At 39.2% G+C, this 19,207-nt stretch overlaps 3 protein-coding genes across 3 annotated transcripts; all 3 read right to left on the reverse strand.

Moving 5' to 3' along the window:
- Positions 1-1,336: 1,336 nt before the first annotated feature.
- On the reverse strand, positions 1,337-5,638 carry LOC113134492 (extracellular calcium-sensing receptor-like). Its single transcript, XM_026313895.1, has 11 exons — positions 5,373-5,638; positions 4,697-4,938; positions 4,493-4,584; positions 4,105-4,284; positions 3,796-3,984; positions 3,184-3,684; positions 2,887-3,096; positions 2,641-2,764; positions 2,272-2,465; positions 1,856-2,143; positions 1,337-1,759 (listed from the first exon to the last, which is right to left on the reverse strand). Exons 1-11 carry the CDS (start codon positions 5,636-5,638, stop codon positions 1,337-1,339), a joined length of 2,709 nt encoding a protein of 902 aa, XP_026169680.1.
- Positions 5,639-7,509: 1,871 nt separating this feature from the next.
- Positions 7,510-11,614, reverse strand: LOC113134499 (extracellular calcium-sensing receptor-like). The gene is made up of 12 exons (XM_026313907.1): positions 11,391-11,614; positions 10,946-11,094; positions 10,625-10,716; positions 10,270-10,449; positions 10,001-10,189; positions 9,695-9,896; positions 9,369-9,559; positions 9,018-9,227; positions 8,789-8,912; positions 8,499-8,692; positions 8,088-8,369; positions 7,510-7,932 (listed from the first exon to the last, which is right to left on the reverse strand). Exons 1-12 carry the CDS (start codon positions 11,612-11,614, stop codon positions 7,510-7,512), a joined length of 2,460 nt encoding a protein of 819 aa, XP_026169692.1.
- Positions 11,615-14,886: 3,272 nt separating this feature from the next.
- On the reverse strand, positions 14,887-19,207 carry LOC113124880 (extracellular calcium-sensing receptor-like). The gene is made up of 12 exons (XM_026298037.1): positions 18,973-19,207; positions 18,382-18,557; positions 18,107-18,198; positions 17,794-17,973; positions 17,469-17,657; positions 17,167-17,368; positions 16,841-17,031; positions 16,490-16,699; positions 16,261-16,384; positions 15,971-16,164; positions 15,561-15,842; positions 14,887-15,405 (listed from the first exon to the last, which is right to left on the reverse strand). Exons 1-12 carry the CDS (start codon positions 19,137-19,139, stop codon positions 14,983-14,985), a joined length of 2,430 nt encoding a protein of 809 aa, XP_026153822.1. The 5' UTR covers positions 19,140-19,207; the 3' UTR covers positions 14,887-14,982.

Raw genomic sequence — 19,207 nt, forward strand, 5'->3', positions numbered from 1 at the left:
CCATCCATTTTTTGCCACTTGTCTGAAGTCTGTTCATGGTGGCAGCAGGTTCAGCAAAGTAATCCAGATGTTCATCTCTCCAGCAGTGGTTTCCAACTCCTCCTAGGGGACCAGTTTATAGGCTGGATGAGATAGTCTCTCCTGAGGATTCTGGGCCTACCTTGGGGCCTCCTACCAGTTTGACATGGAAATGGAGGTATTATCAACTACCTGAACCACCTAAGCTGGTTCCTTTATATTCAAATCAGAATCAGCTGTATAGGCTGTAGTATGACTACACAAGAAAGTTAACTCCTATACTGTGGTTCTCAATTTGCTTCATGATCAAAAGAACTAAAAAAAAACAGAAGAGACAAAAACCAAGCCATAATATAACAAATATATAAATATACCTCACAGAGAAAGATAAAAAAGCTTCACACAGCAGTTATAATATTTATAAATAAATTAGGACATTAGATATTGCACTGTGGACAATATTTCTCTAGAAGGATGTTTGCTCTGATATTCAAGGCTGAGGCACTGGGGGAAGCAAATGCAGTGCTAATTGTAGGATTATTTGAATGGCAAAGGAGACAAGATACAGTATATGCTAGCAGCCTTTACTGCAATGCAGAAAAACCCTTCATTAGAATGTGTTTGCTGATGAGAGGTCAAGCTGGCTGACCTTAGAGAACTATCTGGGCATCTCAACCAGTAAAACACAAAGCTTCCAGGCATGAATGTCAGCATTCTATAACAAGGCTTTGTAAGAGGGTTCTAAGGACATGTTCACACTGGCATCAGTCATAGTACAAACAGCTATGGAGGGCACTCATTTTCAATTGTGCGCTTATTTTCAGTTGCATTGATATTTGTATTCACTTTTTTCATGCCGATTGGTTTTCATTTTTAGTGCATCTTTTTTCACTTCAATTTTAGATAAAAGTTTATTTTTAAGCTCAATATCTGTTTTCTCTTGTATTTACAAGTTTTCATCCCTCCTTCTTGTTAGCTTGTCTGTAAAGAGTGATTACATCATGCTCGACCAAAGACAAATCTCTCTGGTGTTGCTGATTTGATGTAATTTTACAGTTTCAAATGACTTATTGAATAATTTCTTAATAGCTATTTGGTGAATAATATAGTTGTTCTACAAACAGGGAGCCAAGATGGTGACAAGAAAGAATAAACTTGGAAAAGACTTGTGAAGGAGAGGGGTCCACCTAGCTGAAACAGCACTGAGTGCATGCAGATGGACAAGAAAAAAATACGATACATGACTTACAAAGGTGTTTTGATCAATATTACTGTCATTTTTTATTAAAGTCACAGCATGATTTGGTCATTTTCATTGCTACCTGGCCATCAGGTTCTTCTTTGTGTTTTTCTCAGGCCGCAAAAGAATGATGAAACACTTTGGAGCAAAGATGCAGAACAGTAAACCATAGCTAGAGGCAAGAATTGCAAATATCTCCACAGCAACTGCATATTTTCCAGGTGAGCTAACATAAGCAGGAACAAATGCTACCCAGACAGCACAAAAGATCAGCATGCTGAAGGTGATCAGTTTGGCCTCATTAAAATTATCAGGGAGTTTCCGAGCAAGAAAGGCTAAAAGTAGACTTGTGCAGGCCAGCAGGCCTATGTAGCCCAAAACCAGTGAGAAGCCCACCACAGAGGCCATGGCACACTTCAGGGTGACTTTTAACCCTGGGATATCCAAGTCAGGTTGAGGCACTGGGGGACTGAGCGATAGCCAAATAATACAGATGATAACCTTGATGAAAAAAAAGCATCGCATAAAGTCAGGTTAAAGTATGTTAAATGATATAATTATTAATAACTTTGTGATTTAAAATGGTGCATCTGCAACTCTAACCTGTATACAGGTAAAGAGGCAGACACTTCCTCTTTGCTGGCCTGGACCAAACCACTTCATCAAGGCTTCAGCACCAGGCCGAGCTGAGCGGAATGCTGCAAGAACCACTATGGTTTTGACTTGGAGGCAGGAAACACAGAGAACAAAGCTGATCCCAAAGGCTGCCTGCTGGAACCGACAAGACCAGACTGATGGACGACCAATGAACACCAGTGAGCACAGGAAGCAGAGCTTCAGTGACAGAAGAAGCAGGAAGCTCAGTTCTGAGTTGTTGGCTCGTACCTTAAGGTGAATCAGATTAACAGACAGATACTAAACTTTTTTTATAGACAAAATAATGTCAGACATATATGTGAAAGAATCAGTGAAACATACAACATCCTCTCTCTTAGATTCTGCTGGGTTCTTACCATAGGTGTTTGACGGTAGTACAGAAAGACCACAAACACAGCTGTTGTCACCATGGCACCAGATACAGCTGCTGTAGTCAGAGTAATGCCCAAAGTTTCATTGAAGGAAAGGAAGTCCAGCTGACGAGGGATGCAAGCGGTTCGGTTAGCATTGGACCAGAACTCAGATGGACAACGTTCACACTGAGGAGAACCTGTGTGAGATGAAGACACACAAAAAAGGGACACTGGAAAAAACATTGAAATGGGAAAACTGTAGTTGAATTCAGGGCATGTTATAAACTCATTGTTACTACAAATTGGAAGATTGTGATGCTGTGCTGCTCTGACAGGATAAAATATTTAAGGGACTATCTTCTCTCTCCTCACCAGTTTTATTGCTAATCTCCCCTTCAGCACATGGGATACAGTCAAAGCAGCAGACAGGTTCCCCTTTCCTGTTGGCCATTCGAGTCCCTGGGGGGCAGCTCTCACTGCAAACTGAAACTGGCACCTACAACAACAAACAAAATACAAAATTCTCAAAATACACTACAATTGTGAGCCATCATGATTAATATTTTATTCTGTATAGTAATTATTTTGGCCTAAATCTGATTCTTTCTTCATAAACACCTGATTGGACCCACTGCTCCACTGAATAGCCGACTCGTTAAGGTGGATGTCAAACCCATCCACTCGACCAATCAAAAGAAGTTTTAGTGACCCCTCAGGAGTCTTCTGCCAGTTCACAAGGTCGTACTTTGCTGGAATGTCAGCCCCTTGGAAATAAAACCTTTCCGCTTGCGGTGTGGTGAAGTTCAAGTTGCCCAAATGCTGCATTAACTGAAAGCATTAGACATTTTCAAACATAAATTATGAAAGTGTTAGAAAAGTGTAGCATCTGTTGAAATGTACTGTAACTGTGTTTACCTCTATGGGTTTGATGTGTTTTGGTAACGAGCAGATCAAGTTGTTTCCAGGAGGACTGTCTCTGTTGGGACATGACAGAAGGTTGTGAAGTGCATGAGCTGCAGCATAAACAGCAAGGTAGACATTATATGTCACCCTTAGCTCGGAGGTTTCAGTAAAAGGATGCTGTGCTCCCTTCAGAGACTCTGTGCCATTGCACAGAGGTAGAGAAGCTTGTTGAGGTGACCCATTTGCAAGAGAAGGTGGTGAAGAGGCATATGAAGAGAAATTTGTGGGCCCAGGACTACAACCAAACACCTTCTGCCAAAACTCTCTTAAAAACTTGTCACTGGGACGATGAGATGGGTTCAGATTTCTCAGAAAATGTTCAAAGCCAGGAATAGTTGAACTTCTAATGGCAACACCAAGAACACCATTTGCCACTTTACTTGTGACAGGGTTTTGGCGAAGATCACTGTTGGTGCTCCAAGCCTCACTGGCCAGAAACTGTCTGTCAGTCACCTAGTGATAACAACACAATATGAAAAAAAAAAAATTCTAAAGCTATTATTTTTCTCCAAATTTCTGTCGTCATTCACAGATTCAGTATTAAATTTTGTTTTACTTTCTTACATTTATCTTGGTTAGTTGCAGAAACAGTTCCCTCACATCTGTATACCAGGTAACAATAAGAATCACCCTTGCAGTTGAGGCCTTGATTGTAAGTGCTGCTCGTCTGGCCTCATTCACTATGTTTTCCCTGTTGAGTGTCTCTACAAATGCCAGACACACCCCAGCACGCTGAATCTCCTCCTGAAATATCTGATATACGCAGTTGGAAGTAACAAAACAATTACGTGAATGAAAAGGAGTTACATACTGTAGTTTTCTTGTATCAGTAAATGTAATATTCTTGAACAAGAAATATAAAAACAAATGGACCTTTAGTGCTGTAAGGCCATAATTATTGTTTGCTACCACGGCTCCAATCCAGGTCCAATTGAAGTGTATGGCAAGCTGGGCAATGGCCCGGGCTTGGTAAAAATCACTAGGCATGGTACGGAAGAAGTTAGGAAACTGGGACCTATCACTTAGACAGGAGCAGCTAGCTGTATAGCTCATCTAAAAGACAAAAACACATACAGTACATACACACTTTCTGTTGTTTTACTTCAAGAAAAATATATCTACTGCTGCAGAAGGTATTTTCTTTTTACTGTGAGGATTGTAAAAAGAAAGTGTTGCTTTTAACAACAGAATGTGACAAAATGCAACAATAAATGTTTCTATGTAAGCTCCAATAAGTTTGGATATTTTTAATTGAACTCACTAAAGGTAAAGAGAGGGGACCCAGGATCCTGGAAAGTATCTGGGCCGTTATGGATGAGTCACCACCAATAATCAAAGGAACAGGCAGAGCACCTGATGACAATATAAAATATAATGGAATTAGGTGATTTTTAAATAAAAAATACTTTAAAACTGCACTGCATTGTTGCTTTCATTATTTTACTTGCAAAGGTCAATTTAGTACCTCTGCTGTCCCCAGCTTCCTCTCCATATCCAGCAGAGTCATCTGGCAGAGCTGTTGAGTTACAGCTGCTGCTGTTTCCTCCAACCAGGGACAGTGCTGCCTGCACAGCCCAGAGGGGAAAGGCACAGCTATCGTAAATATGGTAGCCCAGCTTTACACCTGGCAGCAGCATCGTACTATGATTGATTTCCTCCAGCGCAAACACCATAGCATATACATACTGCAATGGAAGGTCTTCTAATCTGACACGACAAGAGAGAAGAAGTGAGAGGAAATATCAGTCAAATTGCTGTAGTGATTTTTAAAGTGACTATAATAATTTTGAAATTCTATAGATATAGATAATCACTTTAAGTTATCAATGGATGGTCAAATATAACTAGAAGAAACAAAAAATCTATATGTGAAAGTGAACAAACCACTGATATTTAACTCCAAAAGAAAAAAAAAAGATACAGTTAATAATGTTTGAAACATAAATACATATGATTGAGTATTTAGAGTAACAGGAAATATCAATCAAATTGCTGAAGTGATTATTAAGCTTCTAATCTATAATAAAGTGTTATGTAATCACTTTGTGTCATCAATGTATGAGCAATTCCAGTAAACAAATGCATACATGCTTCAGACATATGCATATGTATTGTGCAGTATTGAAAGTTTAGAGTTTTACCCAGTGCAAGATTTGTAGTGTGGCAGCTGAGTGAAATCATGATTTATAGCTGGAGGCTTGTAGTAAATATTAAAAAGCCCACCAATAACTATATCTCCATCCTGGAACAGACCCTGGTCACTCGGTGTACCCCACTGAGAACAAGTTACAGTCTGAACCACCTGCAGTCCCACCCTGAGCCCCAGCTGTGTGCCCACAAGCCCCACAAGCAGCAGGGATGGGACTGAGGAGGGCCACAGCGTGGACAGCCAGGAGAACCAAGACATGGATGCAGCTGAAAATTTGAAATATGTAAAATACACACATATAGCTTTTCATTGACACATATAGCAAATCAGTGACATGGATGCAGTTATCCTGAAAACGTTTTGCAAAATATACACAGTTAAATGGTTTTTCATTGACACAATATACATAAGTAAGAGGTGAAATTAATTCAACCAATATAACCCTTAAAGGTTCCTAAACTTGAACAAATTTTAAAATAATTTTACAGATAAAATGTATATCACAACAATACAACCTTCACTAACAACTGACAAGGTATCTTAACTCTGACACATCCTCCTCCTGCTCTGCAAAACATTGATGTTGTTCTGGCTATTTATAACAATTGGAAAGCCCTTGGTAGAATGATGATAAACAGGATGACAGCCTACAAAATGACTTAAGCTGATTAAACTCTGATATAGACACTAGTACTTACTTAACCCTCCTGTTGCTGTCTTCGGGTCAATTTGAACCATTTTCAAAAGTTAATATGTGATAACTTTGGTTTTCTCCCAAATAATTAACTAAAATTTACATGGATGGTTCCCTACTATTACTGTTAAATAAATGTTAATATGTTGGAAACAAGTTCACTAAATTCAAATTTGCCCATTCTGTTCTGACTGCTTATAAAGCATGACATTTTTTTAGTTTCACCATTTTAATGAACTTGTTTCCAACCATACATGTTGGTAATATATGGTAATATGTTGTTACTTACACTTACAGTAGGGAACCATCCATGTCATTTTAATTAATTATATGGAAGAAAACTAAAGTCATCACATGTTCATTTTTGAAAATGGGTCAAATTGACCCAAAGATAACAGGAGGGTTAAGGTCAGTAACTGCAGATGTCCTAGTTTGATTCTCATCTTTAAGTTTTAGCTGCTAGACAGAAATTGCATTAGGCTTTTAAAGAATAAGGAGTTTTGTAGTTTATTTATTTTCCACATATCCCACATAGAAACCATTGCTATGCTTATTCATTTGTGATGTAGACCTGAATCATTGCACAAACACTATTAAAACCACACAGCTGGATTTTTAAAGCAATTGATAAAAATGGAAAGTAACCTATATATTATCTGTTACCTACAAAAGTACTGTAGTGTGGGGAAAAAAAGCACAGCTGTCAAGTGACAGAAAGTGAATATATTTTATTATCTATGCACATTGTGTTTTTTGGTACAACTGAGAACGTGCCTGTATCCTCTATTCATTCTCAATAGAAGCTGGTAATCAACATTTTTTGGTCGTAGAATAATCAGTGAACAATGAAAGACAACAAGTTCTTTTTTAACCAATGTGTCTGATTAAGTGAGTGGTGTGGTGCTTGTACAGATGTATGCCATAGTATGTTATATGTACCACTGTATAGGTAAAAAATAAGGTTTGGAATTTTGATCTAATGACGTGACCAGTGTAGCGATCTGTCCAGGGTCTAACTTGCCTCTTGACCAATGTCAGATGGCATTGTCTGCAGCCCAACGCAATCCTGAGGTGGATTAGAATTAAAGGGAATGGATAGATGAATGTTATGGCCTATAGCACAGCATTGTGGCATTGTTTACTTTGTGTGTGTAAATATTTGATATGTGTCTGTCACATTCTGTCTATGAAATGTTGGTTACGTGAGTGTTGTCTGTGTCATATATGAACAGACAAAATGTTCTGACTTATTTCACTAAAGTGAAAAGGCAAAACTGTGACAGATTGAGAATTAGCATAATTTGAACAAATTGACATATCAAATACACAGGCAAAGTATTAGTCTAGATTTTGTCCAATAAAGGGCTACACCTATTTGTTGTCACAAGACACATACACCATGTTGAATTATTATACTTGCTTGTAAATCAAAAAACTATCTAGCCATTAGATGTTTCTTAGTGTTTTTCTCAGGCCTGAAAAGAATGATAAAACATTTTGGGGCAAAAATGCAGAGGAGTAAACCATAGCTAGAGGCAAGAATTGCAAATATTTCCACAGCAACAACATACTTCCCAGGAGAGCTAACATAAGCAGGGACAAAGGCCACCCAGACAGTACAGAAGATCAGCATGCTGAACGTGATCAGTTTGGCCTCATTGAAATTATCTGGGAGTTTCCGAGCAAGAAAGGCCAAGAGAAGACAGGAACAGGAAAGCAGGCCAATGTAGCCCAGTACCAGTGAGAAGCCCACCACAGAGGCCATGGCACACTCCAATGTGACCTTTGACCCTTGGAAACCCAGATCTTGCTGAGGCACTGGGGGACTGAGGGAGAGCCATGTGGAACAAATGATAACCTATAGGAAGAGTAAACATTAAATATTAATTGACACTAATGTTGTTATAGGAATAAGGTACTAAAAAGAAAACATTTTAGGTTTTATTGGAACTTAAACATAGGTAGAGGAAGAAGTTTGTTATCATCATTTGATCACTAAAACAATATTTACACCTGTATGCAGGTGAAGAGGCAGACACTTCCTCTTTGCTGGCCTGGACCAAACCACTTTATCAAGCCTTCAGCACCAGGCCGAGCTGAGCGGAAAACAGCCAGAACCACTATGGTTTTTACAAGGAGGCAGGAAACACAAAGAACAAAGCTGATCCCAAAGGCTGCCTGCTGGAACCGACAAGACCAGACTGATGGACGACCAATGAACACCAGTGAACACAGGAAGCAGAGCTTCAGTGACAGAAGAAGCAGGAAGCTCAGTTCTGAGTTGTTGGCTCGTACCTTAAGGTGAATCAGATTAACAGACAGATACTAAACTTTTTTTCATAGACAAAATAATGTCAGACATATATGTGAAAGAATCAGTGAAACATACAACATCCTCTCTCTTAGATTCTGCTGGGTTCTTACCATAGGTGTTTGACGGTAGTACAGAAAGACCACAAACACAGCTGTTGTCACCATGGCACCAGATACAGCTGCTGTAGTCAGAGTAATGCCCAGAGTTTCATTGAAGGAAAGGAAGTCCAGCTGACGAGGGATGCAAGCGGTTCGGTTAGCATTGGACCAGAACTCAGATGGACAACGCTCACAGTGAGGAGAACCTGGAAGAAGAAAGAGAACAGAAAGACAAGGCAAATAATCGGAACATTAAAACTGCAAACATAAGTACCTGCTAATATTTGGAGTAATTTCCTCACCGGTTTTATTGCTAATCTCCCCTTCAGCACATGGGATACAGTCAAAGCAGCAGACAGGTTCCCCTTTCCTGTTGGCCATTCGAGTCCCTGGGGGGCAGCTCTCACTGCAAACTGAAACTGGCACCTAAATAATGAGCAGGTTAATGTTCAGTGTCATAATCTTATCAAATGAAATAAAACAGTTTAAAATTAGTTTAGTAGCCTTTAGACAACTGACTGATCTGACTACCTGATTGGACCCACTGCTCCACTGAATAGCCGACTCATTAAGGTGGATGTCAAACCCATCCACATGGCCAACCAAAACGAGTTTGAGTGACCCCTCAGGAGTCTTCTGCCAGTTCACAAGGTCGTACTTTGCTGGAATGTCAGCCCCTTGGAAATAAAACCCTTCCCCTTGTGGTGTGGTGAAGTTCACCTTGTTCAAGTGCTGCAACAGCTGAAAGCATCAAATGTTGAAAAACTTGATATTTCAAAATAAAAGTGTTATATGAAAAATCCATTAACCATATTCAGTTAATTAAAACATTAAGAAGTATCTGTGTTGTCATTAAGATAAGACAGTGATATTTATGGTTACCTCTATGGGCTTGATGTGTTTGGGAGAGGAACAAGTGGTGATGTTGGTTCTGGGTGAGTGTGTGTTGGGGCAGGACAGAAGGCTGTGCAGGGCATGGGCCGCAGCATAAACAGCAAGGTAAACATTATGTGGCACCCTCAGCTGGGAGGTGTCAGTAAAGGGATGCTGAACTTCCTCCAAGGACTCTGTGCCTTTGCACGGTGGTAAAGAAGCTTTCTGAAGAGACTTCATGACAAAAGATGAAGTAGAAACATTTGACATATTATCAGACCTTGTTATGAGCGCTGGAGAGGATTGTGTAAATACAGGTATTTCCCCAGGACTGCATCCAAACTCTGTTTCCCAAACTTCCCTTAAGAATTCATTATCTGGGCGACGAGATCTGAGGTAATTTTCAAATCCAGGTATTGCTGCACTTCGAATGGCCACACCAAGAACACCACTTGCCATCTCTGACACAGCAGGATCTTTGAGAAGCTCATCACTGGTGCTCCAAGCCTCACTGGCTATGAACTGTCTGCCAGTCACCTACAGGAAGAGGACACTGAAATATAACACAAGAAACCCAACAGAATATTTGTTTTAATAAAAATATATTTTTTAATATAATGCTGATCACCTTAGTCACTTACATTTCTCTTGGCCAGTTCCACAAATAGTTTCTTTACTTCAGTATACCAACAAAAGATCAGAATCACCCTCGCAGTTGAGGCTTGAATAGTGAGTGCTACACGCCTGGCATCATTCACAATCGTTTCAGGATGGACAGTCTCTATGAATTCCAAACACACCCCTTTCCCCTCAGTCTCTTTCTGAAATACCTGAAATGTGAAGTTCAAAAAGTATGTACATACATTTTTTTTATACTTTTAATATGAAGTCGATACATTAATCTACATACCTGTATTGCCAGTCGACCATAATCACTGTTTACAATCACAATTCCAATCCAAGTCCAATGGAATCGTAGGGCCAGTTGTGCAATGGCCCTGGCTTGGTAAAAATCACTGGGGATTGTTCTGAAGAAGTTAGGAAACTGATGCCGGTCACTAAGACATGGACAGCTAGCCAAGTAGCTGATCTGAGGTAAAGATAGAAATATTATTTTGTTGGCAAATATTGTTTTATATTATGTATGATATTGCAAATGTTTTGTTTTTAAAATGTTTTTTTAAATTGCATAAGCCTCTTGATGCATATTGTGTTTTTAAAAAAAGGCTCATCATTAGTTAATTTCCTCAGTTAAAGAGACTCACAACTGGTACAGAGAGAGGCCCCAGAATCCTCGAAAGTATTATTCCTAGCGTTGATGAGGGAGCACCAATGAGCAAACGAACAGGTTGATCATCTAATAACATTAAACATGCAAATTAATTAGGATACTACACAATACATATGCATACTAAACTATATGATCATATCGGTTGGTGTTTTAATGAACAGCAATTGTCAGTCTCATTTTAAATAATACAAAGTCTTACTTGCTTTCTCTCCAGGTTGTTCATAAGCTGTAGAATCAGGAATAGACTCTGTTAAGTTGCAGCTCTGTGTGTCTCCTCCGACCATTGATAGTGCACCTCTCAAAGCCCAGGGATATCGGCCACAGCCACAGCAGTCAAATATATGGTAGCCCAGCTTCACTCCTGGTAGCAAGATGCTGTTACGATTGATTTCTTCCACCGCAAATGCCATAGCATACATATATTTTAATGGCTCCAGATCTAAACTGAGATCATAAAACAAAAACATGCATGCAAACACACATACACAGAGATGGTGGAGGGTCACCATACACTTGATTAGGTAATAGAAGCATCTTTCTGTATAAAGCAGTACAGTTTAATATCAACACAAACTAATGTCCCAAAATGATTATAAAGTACAATCAACTTGTATCTAAAAATATTTCATATATTTCAAATCTAAGCATTATGAACTTTATGAAGACAGTATATTTTTGCAGGACTGATGCATTAGAATGTATAACTTTGTATTTGAAAATATAGTATGTATAGTAATTACCTGCTGCATGGTTTATGATTTGGTGGCTTAGTGAAACCCAGATCTATAGCTGAAGGTATGTAATGCAGGTTAAAAAGTCCACCAATAATCACATCTCCATCCTGATAGAGGCCCTCGGTGCTCGGTGCACCCCACCGGGAACACACTGTTGCCTGAACCGGGCTCATCTGTCTGCTCACTACACTGAGAAGCAGCATGGAGAGAGCTGGGGAGAACCAACACATTGCTGCAGCTGTTCTGGACTTTGAAAACATTTAGGAAACTGTTACCTGAAGGTCTGAAAACATCAAACAGAAGTGCAATAAATGTAGTCAGTGAAACGCATGACTTTAAACTCATCATCAAACCTGAGAGTAGAGTGCATTACAGTCAAACAAAAAGTCAGTTTACCTCATAGAAAACATTCAGTTCTTGTTACCAAAGAAAACATCCACATGCCAAAATGTAACATCAGATATCCATGTCAGTTACCTGCAAAAAAGAACATTTTAAACAGAAAAACATTTAATTGAATTAAAAATGACTTATCACAAGGTAAATTCTGTCTGAAAATGGTACCTTGACTAAAACACACACTCCTCCCACTCTGCACAAGAGAACTGTTGAAGTGAGTATTTATAATAGATGCAAAGCTGCAAGGAAGTAAAAGTGATGACACAAGCACACAACCCAAAATTATTTCTCTCTAGAGTGACAGTGGAAAAACAATCAAATGCTAGCAAATAACTAGCCTGTAGAAACCTGGCAGTAGCGGTGTTTTGGTGTGTTCAATATTTATTTGCAAAGCATTAATTCTTAACCACTTTATCAAAAACGATGTTGCATAATGGTTATAAGAAAGGTGCAAAGATGTAGATTTTTGTGATTTTTTTTTTTTTTTTTTGATGTGCATAAAAGTGCATAAAATACATTATGGCACCACCTATAGGCTACTTGGCAAAAATAAATCATATGACCGAGCTGTGGTCACTACAGTTGCCTCTAAAGTTTGGTGGTCATGTTTCGTGTTCATAATGATGATGATGATGACTGACCGCTACCACCACTGTCTGCAGCACACAACATTGTTCTCTGGTCATTGCTGTATTAAGCATTACATGATCTTGTGCCAGAGCTCACAAAGCCGTTAAGGGAAGTGGGAAGAACACATGGGAACAGCACATTAGGGGCAATTTTCGCTGTCAACACACCCCAAAAACAGTAAAAATCCATTGCTGTTTACCCTCCTAACACCCACAGTTGAAGCTCGAATCAGAAAACGTTTGTTGTGGACAGGACAGATTGAACTTTGTTGTTCTTTTCACTGAAAGATTTTCAGAGTTAGAACATTGTGTCAAAATTTGACTTCCAAGTTATGGTCTGGGCTTATCTCAGTGGAATGTGAATGCAGTATTTCCAATACAGACAACTGAAGATGGATAACAGTGCAAGGTGAAAGCCAGACTGTATAACATGGCAATGAAAACACATCTTCTATACACAGCATCAATCTTTGTGAAGGTCTTTCAGAACTGATGCAGTACTGAGTGATGGCAAGGCCAGTTTGGTTTCTAAATATCATCGTGTTCAATGGGAGCACAAGCCCACCACATATATCGCTACTGAATCACTTGGCATTGAAATGTTGCTGAATGTTTTTCACACTTTTTAGCAAGCAAGCCATAATGTCTTTATCTCACAAAACTGATCATAATGTTAAAAACACTCAAAAGGGTGAATGGACATCCCAGATGATTAGGTTACATCAGACATAAGTCAGGGAGTTAAAGGGCGAGAGACTGATGAGCCACAGGTGTGCAATTCATTTTTGTTTATTTCCCAAGCAATTATTTCCCATTATACACTGGGAGCAAGGTAAAACACAGGGGGAACATCTTTGTTTATTGTTTTCATGGTTTTGCAGATCATAGGCCACATTTGCAGAGCATAATAAAATGTTTATTATAGAAATTATATTATTGTGTGTGATGTTTGCAATTCAGCCTTTGGAAGAGTATTGTAGTCAGTCAAATAAAAGAATTTAACATTTTTGGTAATTTCCTACTGTTACTGATCCAATATCTAAATTCAAAACATGAGCCAATTCAGGCTCCCTCAGGACTAAACCCAGTAAGGTTAAGGCAACACAACTAAGAGAAATGACAGAAATCAACATGTTTATGGGGCCTATGAGCCAAGTAAGTCATTACTCTTCTCCACACCCATCTGTCTCCCTGCTTGGAATATTATTTGTGCAGCTTTGAGGGAATTTTTATAATTCCATGGCAATGCCAACCCCCTTTCATAGTCTTAACATGTATTTTGTCATTTTTGACCAAGTGTCATTACATGACAGCAGTTTTGAATGGTTTGCGAGGAAGTCATAGTAGACACACTGACAGCCGTGGTAGACTCAGGATGTCAGAGGGGCAGGAGTGAAAATATTTAAAGGGCACATTATATATTCAATGGGCTAGTAGTAGATCACTTTAAAATAATAGCTTAGTGTCCTACTTGTCCTGTAGACAGGTAGACACATGATGTCACCAGGAAGTGTGGTCAGTGAATAAAGGGTATGCACTTGTAACATTGGATGGCATCCACTGTGTTCCAGAGGTATTAACTACTGTCTGATATGGGACCTATAAAACACTGTAAGCAACAGACACCTTAACTTTTTTTCCATTTGTTTATCCCTACAGGTCTTACAGAACCCCCAACTCAGCCCCTTAAAAAAGCAAGAACTGCTTTAGATTACATCTTAGTTTATAAATATAACATACTGGGCCAATTTGCCTCAATTTAAGCATCTCATTTGAAACACCTAACTACTAACAGAAATGGGCCTCTAGATTTTAAGACTGTAGAGAAGATGATCTTACTCAGGGCCACAGAATCAAATTAAATGGTATTAGACTCCCATCTAGTGGTCATTATTAATAATATGAAACACAAAACAATAATGTCTATACTGTCAGCTCTTGTTTAGTTCAGTTATTCCCCTTTTAAAATATTTAATGTATTAACAGAAGTTAAGTAAATGGTAACAATAGTAGACACAAGTAATGCCTTCTCTGACATCCACGTCAGTAAGTCATTGTGAAAACCCAGTTTTTATTATCTATGTTATTTGTTATGACAGACTATGTCATACAATGTGAAAGTACTCCATCTTTATTATTGAATTTGAATTAATGTTTGTGTTTAATAAAGGAGAAAGCACAATTACACAATCTTACATTAATAAATTATCTATTATAATATAATTATTTATATATTCTGTTTTGCATAAATCTCAGAGAGTTTTACTGAATTGAGGCCCAACATTTAATCATAACATAACAAAAATGTTTGTTTGTACTTAGTCCAGTGGTTGTTGTTTAATGTCATCTAGGTATAGCAGTAATATTCCCACTAAAATTAAATGCCAATGACTATGTGTGACATATAAAGAGTTGCAATAATTACAATAATTTCAATTTAACAAATTGACACATACTGTATACAGGCGAGGAAGTAGCCCAGGCTTTGTCCACTAAAGGGCTACAGAGTGGGAGATGATCAGGTATTGTCTCCACATAATTAATATGATGCTTGCTGATAAATCAAAAAACTATCTAGCCATCAGATGTTTCTTAGTGTTTTTCTCAGGCCTGAAAAGAATGATAAAACATTTTGGGGCAAAAATGCAGAGGAGTAAACCATAGCTAGAGGCAAGAATTGCAAATATTTCCACAGCAACAACATACTTCCCAGGAGAGCTAACATAAGCAGGGACAAAGGCCACCCAGACAGCACAGAAGATCAGCATGCTGAACGTGATCAGTTTGGCCTCATTGAAATTATCTGGGAGTTTCCGAGCAAGAAAGGCCAAGAGAAGACAGGAACAGGAAAGCAGGCCAATGTAGCCCAGTACCAGTGAGAAGCCCACCACAGAGGCCATGGCACACTCCAATGTGACCTTTGACCCTTGGAAACCCAGATCCTGCTGAGGCACTGGGGGACTGAGGGAGAGCCATGTGGAACAAATGATAACCTATAGGAAGAGTAAACATTAAATATTAATTGACACTAATGTTGTTAAAGGAATAAGGTACTAAAAAGAAAACATTTTAGGTTTTATTGGAACTTAAACATAGGTAGAGGAAGAAGTTTGTTATCATCATTTGATCACTAAAACAATATTCACACCTGTATACAGGTGAAGAGGCAGACACTTCTTCTTTGCTGGCCTGGACCAAACCACTTCATCAGGCCTTCAGCACCAGGCCGAGCTGAGCGGAAAACAGCCAGAACCACTATGGTTTTTACAAGGAGGCAGGAAACACAAAGAACAAAGCTGATCCCAAAGGCTGCCTGCTGGAACCGACAAGACCAGACTGATGGACGACCAATGAACACCAGTGAACACAGGAAGCAGAGCTTCAGTGACAGAAGAAGCAGGAAGCTCAGTTCTGAGTTGTTGGCTCGTACCTTAAGGTGAATCAGATTAACAGACAGATACTAAACTTTTTTTATAGACAAAATAATGTCAGACATATATGTGAAAGAATCAGTAAAACATACAACTTCCTCTCTCTTAGATTCTGCTGGGTTCTTACCATAGGTGTTTGACGGTAGTACAGAAAGACCACAAACACAGCTGTTGTCACCATGGCACCAGATACAGCTGCTGTAGTCAGAGTAATGCCCAGAGTTTCATTGAAGGAAAGGAAGTCCAGCTGACGAGGGATGCAAGCGGTTCGGTTAGCATTGGACCAGAACTCAGATGGACAACGCTCACAGTGAGGAGAACCTGGAAGAAGAAGGAGAACAGAAAGACAAGGCAAATAATTGGAACATTAAAACTGCAAACATAAGTACCTGCTAATATTTGGAGTAATTTCCTCACCGGTTTTATTGCTAATCTCCCCTTCAGCACATGGGATACAGTCAAAGCAGCAGACAGGTTCCCCTTTCCTGTTGGCCATTCGAGTCCCTGGGGGGCAGCTCTCACTGCAAACTGAAACTGGCACCTAAATAATGAGCAGGTTAATGTTCAGTGTCATAATCTTATCAAATGAAATAAAACAGTTTAAAATTAGTTTAGTAGCCTTTAGACAACTGACTGATCTGACTACCTGATTGGACCCACTGCTCCACTGAATAGCCGACTCATTAAGGTGGATGTCAAACCCATCCACATGGCCAACCAAAACGAGTTTGAGTGACCCCTCAGGAGTCTTCTGCCAGTTCACAAGGTCGTACTTTGCTGGAATGTCAGCCCCTTGGAAATAAAACCCTTCCCCTTGTGGTGTGGTGAAGTTCACCTTGTTCAAGTGCTGCAACAGCTGAAAGCATCAAATGTTGAAAAACTTGATATTTCAAAATAAAAGTGTTATATGAAAAATCCATTAACCATATTCAGTTAATTAAAACATTAAGAAGTATCTGTGTTGTCATTAAGATAAGACAGTGATATTTATGGTTACCTCTATGGGCTTGATGTGTTTGGGAGAGGAACAAGTGGTGATGTTGGTTCTGGGTGAGTGTGTGTTGGGGCAGGACAGAAGGCTGTGCAGGGCATGGGCCGCAGCATAAACAGCAAGGTAAACATTATGTGGCACCCTCAGCTGGGAGGTGTCAGTAAAGGGATGCTGAACTTCCTCCAAGGACTCTGTGCCTTTGCACGGTGGTAAAGAAGCTTTCTGAAGAGACTTCATGACAAAAGATGAAGTAGAAACATTTGACATATTATCAGACCTTGTTATGAGCGCTGGAGAGGATTGTGTAAATACAGGTATTTCCCCAGGACTGCATCCAAACTCTGTTTCCCATAATTCCTTTAAATATTCATTATCTGGTCGACGAGATCTGAGATAATTTTCAAATCCAGGTATTGCTGCACTTCGAATGGCCACACCAAGAACACCACTTGCCATCTCTGACACAGCAGGATCTTTGAGAAGATCATCACTGGTGCTCCAAACCTCACTGGCTATGAACTGTCTGCCAGTCACCTACAGAAAGAGGACACTGAAATATAATACAAGAAACGCAACTGAATTTTTCTTTTAATAAAAATTATTTTATTTAATGATGACCATCTCAGTCATTTACATTTCTCTTGGCCAGTTCCACAAATAGTTTCTTCACATCAGTATACCAACAAAAGATCAGAATCACCCTCACAGTTGAGGCTTGAATAGTGAGTGCTACACGCCTGGCATCATTCACAATAGTTTCTCTGTAGACAGTCTCTATGAATTCCAAACACACCCCTTTCCCCTCAGTCTCTTTCTGAAATACCTGAAAAATGAAATACATAAGTACAAAAGTATATACATACATGCATTTTATACTATTTATATAAAGCCAATACACATCTGTTACATGTACAATACTATATGTAACTGTGCAATAACATCAGTGACAAACTACATACCTGTATTGCCAGTCGACCATAATCACCATTTTCAAGCACGGCTCCAATCCAAGTCCAATGGAATCGTAGGGCCAGTTGTGCAATGGCCCTGGCTTGGTAAATATCACTCGGGATTGTTCTGAAGAAGTTAGGAAACTGATGCCGGTCACTAAGACATGGACAGCTAGCCGAGTAGCTGATCTGAGGTAAAGGGAAATATTAGATTGTTTTTCCAGCGATACAAATGATTTTAAAAATTACATAAGCCTCTTGATGCATATTGTGTTAACAAAATAATCATCAGAGATTGATTTCCTCAGTTAAAGGGACTCACAACTGGTACAGAGAGAGGTCCCAGCATTTTGGAAAACATCATTCCTAGTGTCGATGAGGGAGCACCAATTATCAAATTTACAGGTTGATCACCTGATGACATTAGACATGTAAGTAAATAAGGATACTTATAATATGCATGTGCATACGATACTATAATCTTATGGATATGTAACAAATGTCAACCACATATTAAGTGATATGAATTCTTACTTGCTTTCTCTCCAGGTTGTTCATAATCTGTTGAATCAGGAGTAGACTCTATTAAGTTGCAGCTCTGTGTGTGTCCTCCAACCACTGACAGTGCTTCTTTCAAAGCCCAGGGGTATTGGCCACAGCAATCAAATATACGATAGCCCAGCTTCACTCCTGGTAGCAAGGTGCTGTTATGATTGATTTCTTCTACCGCAAATGCCATAGCATACATATATTTTAATGGCTCCAGATCTAAACTGAGACCATAATAAAACAAAGTATATATGTGGACATATATGTATATTATCCATTTATGTTGAGACTGTTTTAAACTGGTAATCATTGATTCAAATGTATGATCACTTCATAGGCTCATGGTGAACTGCATTGCCTTATGTTGACAGATATGTTTATAATTTTATCCACAGTACTCAAATCATTACAGTTTAGTTAAATGACAGTAACATTTCTCTGTAGAATGCAGTGGAGTTCAACATCAAAATAAACTACAGGTCCCAAAATGATCAGAGTACAATCAACATGTCTCTAAAAATGCTTCAATAAAATTAAAAAATTATGACATTCATGGAGGAAAGCTCTATTGCAGGACTGCTTTAATAAAGTGTATGACTTCCATTTACTTATTCAAAATATGCATCATATTGTAATTACCCAGTGCATGGTTTATGAGTTGGTGGCTTGGTGAAACCCAGATCTATAGCTGGAGGTATGTAATGCAGGTTAAAAAGTCCACCAATAATCACATCTCCATCCTGATAGAGGCCCTCGGTGCTCGGTGCACCCCACCGGGAACACACTGTTGCCTGAGCCAGGCTCATCTGTCTGCTCACTACACTGAGAAGCAGCACGGAGAGAGCTGAGGAGGGCCACTGAATGGAGAGCCAGG

Source organism: Mastacembelus armatus, chromosome 13 (assembly GCF_900324485.2).
Source record: "Mastacembelus armatus chromosome 13, fMasArm1.2, whole genome shotgun sequence".
Lineage (NCBI taxonomy): Eukaryota > Metazoa > Chordata > Actinopteri > Synbranchiformes > Mastacembelidae > Mastacembelus > Mastacembelus armatus.

Excerpts from the sequence above, each read along its gene's own strand:
- LOC113134492 (XM_026313895.1), bottom strand. The coding sequence starts at position 5,638 with ATGTCTTGGTTCTCCTGGCTGTCCACGCTGTGGCCCTCCTCAGTCCCA. Across the intron at positions 3,097-3,183 it reads AACACATCAAACCCATAGAG|TTAATGCAGCATTTGGGCAA; the intron begins GTAAACACAGTT and ends TAATGCTTTCAG. Across the intron at positions 2,144-2,271 it reads ACTACCGTCAAACACCTATG|GTACGAGCCAACAACTCAGA; the intron begins GTAAGAACCCAG and ends ATTCACCTTAAG.
- LOC113134499 (XM_026313907.1), bottom strand. The coding sequence starts at position 11,614 with ATGTGTTGGTTCTCCCCAGCTCTCTCCATGCTGCTTCTCAGTGTAGTG. Across the intron at positions 9,228-9,368 it reads AACACATCAAGCCCATAGAG|CTGTTGCAGCACTTGAACAA; the intron begins GTAACCATAAAT and ends TGATGCTTTCAG. Across the intron at positions 7,933-8,087 it reads GCCTCTTCACCTGCATACAG|GTTATCATTTGTTCCACATG; the intron begins GTGTAAATATTG and ends CTCTTCCTATAG.
- LOC113124880 (XM_026298037.1), bottom strand. The coding sequence starts at position 19,139 with ATGAGCCTGGCTCAGGCAACAGTGTGTTCCCGGTGGGGTGCACCGAGC. Across the intron at positions 16,700-16,840 it reads AACACATCAAGCCCATAGAG|CTGTTGCAGCACTTGAACAA; the intron begins GTAACCATAAAT and ends TGATGCTTTCAG. Across the intron at positions 16,165-16,260 it reads GGAGATTAGCAATAAAACCG|GTTCTCCTCACTGTGAGCGT; the intron begins GTGAGGAAATTA and ends TTCTTCTTCCAG.